Source organism: Octopus bimaculoides, chromosome 8, assembly GCF_001194135.2.
Source record: "Octopus bimaculoides isolate UCB-OBI-ISO-001 chromosome 8, ASM119413v2, whole genome shotgun sequence".
Taxonomy (NCBI): domain Eukaryota; kingdom Metazoa; phylum Mollusca; class Cephalopoda; order Octopoda; family Octopodidae; genus Octopus; species Octopus bimaculoides.
In genome coordinates, this window is record NC_068988.1 from 30,419,380 (window position 1) to 30,423,897 (window position 4,518).

Here is a 4,518-nt window from a genome sequence, read left to right on the forward strand (position 1 = left end):
TTGAAGCCATAGCATTTCAACGATTAGCTAACTATAAATTTCGCATTCTTAAAGTATTTTGTACATTTTGTGGCCAAGAATGATACACCAGGGGCCTCATTACACCAATAATAAACACATGCACTGGTTCTATTATTATCATTATTATTATTCTGAAAGACTCTTGGATAGTTCTTAATTACCAGTTGTTCTTTATTTGAAAGCAGGCAATAACAAATCACCAAAGGTTTCAAGTAGTGCCTTCTCCCGTGACTCAAAGAGACAATACTCTCCTTAGAATGAGAGCTGTACTCAACAATGCTGTCTACTGGATCACTTCGAGCCTGACAGCAGATCCAATATTCTTAATATTATTATTGTTATTATTTCCAAAAATTGTTTTGTATGGCCAACAAGTAGAGAGATTCTGTGATTAAAGGAAGACCCATCCATAGGAATCACTAGAATGCCTACACAAAGTTATTGCCTAGATCAACCTGAGTGAATTGTAACTTGCAATCAACAGACATATTTGTTCAATCCCATGCTAAGTCAAAAATCATCAATGTCCCCATTGCGACTTGATAACAAAATCCATTCCTGGACTCAAGTTACATTGGCACATCCATTCTAAATAGATGCAGCTTCTTTTATTTATTATTCCTTTTTGTTTTAAATCCTTTCCTTCAAACACTCATACATCGAAATTGACGGGAGTAACCGTCAGTATCATTAGTTAATATGTTTACATTTAACCAATTAACTGATCACTTGTTTGGTCAATGAATCAAACAATTTATCAAAGTCCTTTTGTTGCCATTTGCGATCTCAGTGACCTGCATTCTCCACTCATATATCTGCATCAACTCTGACTTTGTTTTTATTGTTGGCATCATGACCCTCCCAACATAGAACAAAATTTGTTTCCACACATGAGTTCACATCTAGAATCTTGCAAACCAAAATATAAAACCAAACCCCCAAAAAATAAATAAATAAAACAAAATGATTTCTTAGTTTGGAAATTTCTCTAAATTGTGTATTGAATGACTTTTAAAATTTAATTATTGTTAGGAAAAAGATGAGAGTTCAGATGATGAGGAGAAAGAGGAAACAACTGGTCCGGACTTTAACTACATCCTCGGTCTACCCCTGTGGTGTTTAACCAAAGAAAAGAAAGAAGAATATATCCGTCAACGAGAAGCCAAGGTAAATTGATTCTTAATTTCTGACTTTATCCCATCAATTGAGGCGGGGGGGGGGCACTTATTGGATTATCACCCTTTACATTCTCTTGGATTTGGTTTTTAATTTCATTATTTTACACAAGATGCAGGCATGGGTGAGTGGGAGGGTAATAAGTTTGCTTCCCAACCACATAGTTTCAAGATCAGTTCCACTTTGTGGCACCTTGGGCAAGTGTCTTCTGGTATAGCCCCAGGCTACCAAAGCCTTGCGAGTGGATTTGGTAGACAGAAACTGAAAGAAATCTATCAGTGAAATACCTGTTTGTGCTGATCCTGATTCTTGTTCAGGGCCTGCATACCTATGACAGGAATGGTGGGGCCTCAGTGTTTGAAACAGAGTGAATTCTGCTAAAGTTACCTAAAAGCTAGGCAGAGACGGGAAACCAGTCAATAGAAGACTGCTCCAATCTGATCTGGCAAGGTTTCTACAACTGGATGCCCTTCCTAACGCCAACCACTCCAAGAGCGTAGTGGGTGCTTTTTACGTGCTACCAGCATGAGGGTCAGTCAGACAGTTCTGGAATCGACCATGCTTGAATGGTTCTTTTTACACCACTGAAGATAGAAATTTTATTAGATTTAAAACACAATTTTAAACTTACTAATTTTACTATGTTTTATATTTCAAGAAGGGATATATACAATGCATGTTATCTTTATTTTGTTACATATCTTTTCAATAAAGAATTTTATGCCCTGAGGCATGCTTTTACAATCCATGCAGAACATTTGATCAGAAACCCATGCTATCAGAGATCAATTTGTAATTAGTGGAACAATTCATTAAGAGTGCACCATGTTATCCTGGGTCAGTTATGAATGAATCAGTGATAAATTTGGCTAGATCTTATATGAATTCCATGTTATTCCAGTTAAATTGTTTTTTTTTTGTTTTTTTTTTGGTGATGTATTTACTGATAAATTCTGCTTCAGTTGCATATTTTCACAAACTCTTAATATTTTGCATGTGCATTTGGTCTCTGTTTCCACCTTCATTATAATAACAAGTATTGTTATTAACACTTTATTTGTTAGTGTCAGTATTATAAAGTTGAGTTTAACTTTGTGTGTTTTTATTCAAAGGCTGACGAACTTGAACGTTTGCGGCGCAAAAGGCCAGAAGACATTTACCGAAATGATTTGGATGTCCTTCTAACTGAGCTAGATGTGAGTTGGTTTTGTCATTGAACAAGTTTCAAATATTTTCTAAGCAACGATCACCTTTTTTTGGTATTTTTCTTTATAAAATTCACCTTTCATGTTTTCTATATTTAACCAATTGTGAAGATGTGTGGCTTCGTGGTTCGAGTATTTTGGCTCACAATTCTAAGGTCATGAGTTCAATTCCCAGCAGTACATTGTGTCCTTGAGCAAGACACTTTATTTCACGTTGCTCCAGTCCACTCAGCTGGCAAAAATAAGTTGTACCTGTAATTCAAAGGGAGCCAGCCTTGTCACATTCTGTATCACTTTGAATCTCTCTAAGAACTACATTAAGTGTACACAAATCTGTGGAGTACTCAGCCACTAGCATTTTAATTTCACGAGTTGCCTGTTCATTGATTCGGTCAACTGGAACCCTCATCGTCATACCTGACTGAGTGCCATTTATTTTATTACTGCATATGACGCGGCCATGGCTATGCAGTTAAGAAGTATTGTGGATTGTTTATGTGTATGGATGAGGATGGGGGGGGGGTGGCGATCATATTAATTCTTGTAGTTGATTGCTGCCTCACTTTATGGACCCTTTAAGGATGAGAGGCCTTGACCTTGTTGCAATTTGAACTGAGAACATAAAGAGCTAGAATAAGAAACTGCAAGATATTTTGCCTGATGCTCAAATAATTCTTCTAATTGATTGTTCTGGAGTAAATACATAATAAATGAAAGATAAAGTTCATATAGTTTGTGAACCAATGTATTTCATTGTAAACAAGTTGGAATTTAAACAAAAATATTGTGGGTGGGTGAGTTGGGAATAAAACTTGAGAAAGTCTTGACATATTGACAGGCATTTGGCATAGTGGTCAAGAGCATGGGCTACTAACCCCAAGATTCCGAGTTTGATTCCAGGCAGTGACCTGAATGATAATAATAATAATAATAATAATAATAATAATAATAATACCACCACCAACAACATCGAAAAATACCTTAGGAATGAGAACCCAGGTTTGAAATTTCCCCATGACACCTGATGCAGGCTGGAGGGTATATCAGCCGAAACGTGTTAATGACAAACGATGAGGACAAATATCCGTCAAATGTAAATAATGTACATAATTCCTCATCTCTTAAATATAGAATTATATTGTTGTTATTTGGTTTTCTTTTACGTAGCAATTTGAAGAACAAGTGCGGGAAGACGAGAAAGTAGATATCATCAAAACCCAGAAGACTTCAAAGGGTCGTGTAAAACAAAAGAAGATTACACTCGAGGAGACTCTTCCCTCTCCTGTTGGTCGACGTATTCAGCCTGTCATTGATCATGCTACCAAAGTGAAGGCTGAGAAAGAAGTAGCTTCTAAGAAGCGACAACAAGTAAGCGTTGATTCTTACGCGTCTTTTTGGCATTTTAGGGTAGTTGTTTGAGGCCAGTTTGAACTTATTTGGGGCCGGATTGGCCAGTTTAAATGCTAAAGGATTAAGCTTACCCTCCCCAAGTTTGTGTGAATGTTCCCCTACGTCAGTATTTCTCAACTATTTTTTTACCCATGGACTTCTTTGATTCCTGTTTTTAGCTAGTGGACCCCTGTAGCCATTTGCTGTGTAAAAATCCTGTCATACTTTTATATTTAAATATTATTAGGAATTGGAAAAAAAAAAAAATTGTTAAACTATTTTATGTATTGAAGAAACAAAATCTTATATGGACCCCAAGGGTCATATAGACCTCAGTTTAGAACCACTGATCTATTAGAGTTGCTTTGAACTATGATATGAAATATTTTGCTTTAAGGTAGAAAAGAAGAGTGAATCAAAACGACTATCAAAGAAATGACCATATTTTTCAAAAACACATTTTACTTCAATTTTCTTTCTTTTATTTTTACAGATCAGAAAGGAAATGAAAGAAGAAATTGGTGATGAAAATTCACAAGAACCTAAAAGCCTCATTGAACGCCTTGGAGAACTTAAGCCAGGTGAGTTGACATTTTCCAAAATCTCTTTTCCTTTTCTGTTACTTTCTTTTCATCATTTGCTTCTTTATTTCACTCCACCTTTCTCTTCCTCTCTCTTCTCGCTGTCCCTTTCAATTTTCCCTATTTTTAATTGCTCTCTTTCTTCA

General features: G+C 36.0%; 1 protein-coding gene across 1 annotated transcript in view; it reads left to right on the top strand.

Annotated features, from left to right (window-relative positions):
- Window positions 1-4,518, top strand: part of LOC106883641 (DNA topoisomerase 2-beta) — an 18,841-nt gene that overhangs the window by 13,037 nt on the left and 1,286 nt on the right. Inside the window, exons 12-14 of the mRNA XM_052969905.1 lie at window positions 1,054-1,188; window positions 2,310-2,393; window positions 3,570-3,770. Of these exons, the coding sequence (XP_052825865.1) occupies window positions 1,054-1,188; window positions 2,310-2,393; window positions 3,570-3,770 (420 nt within the window). The remainder of the gene's footprint in view (window positions 1-1,053; window positions 1,189-2,309; window positions 2,394-3,569; window positions 3,771-4,518) is intronic.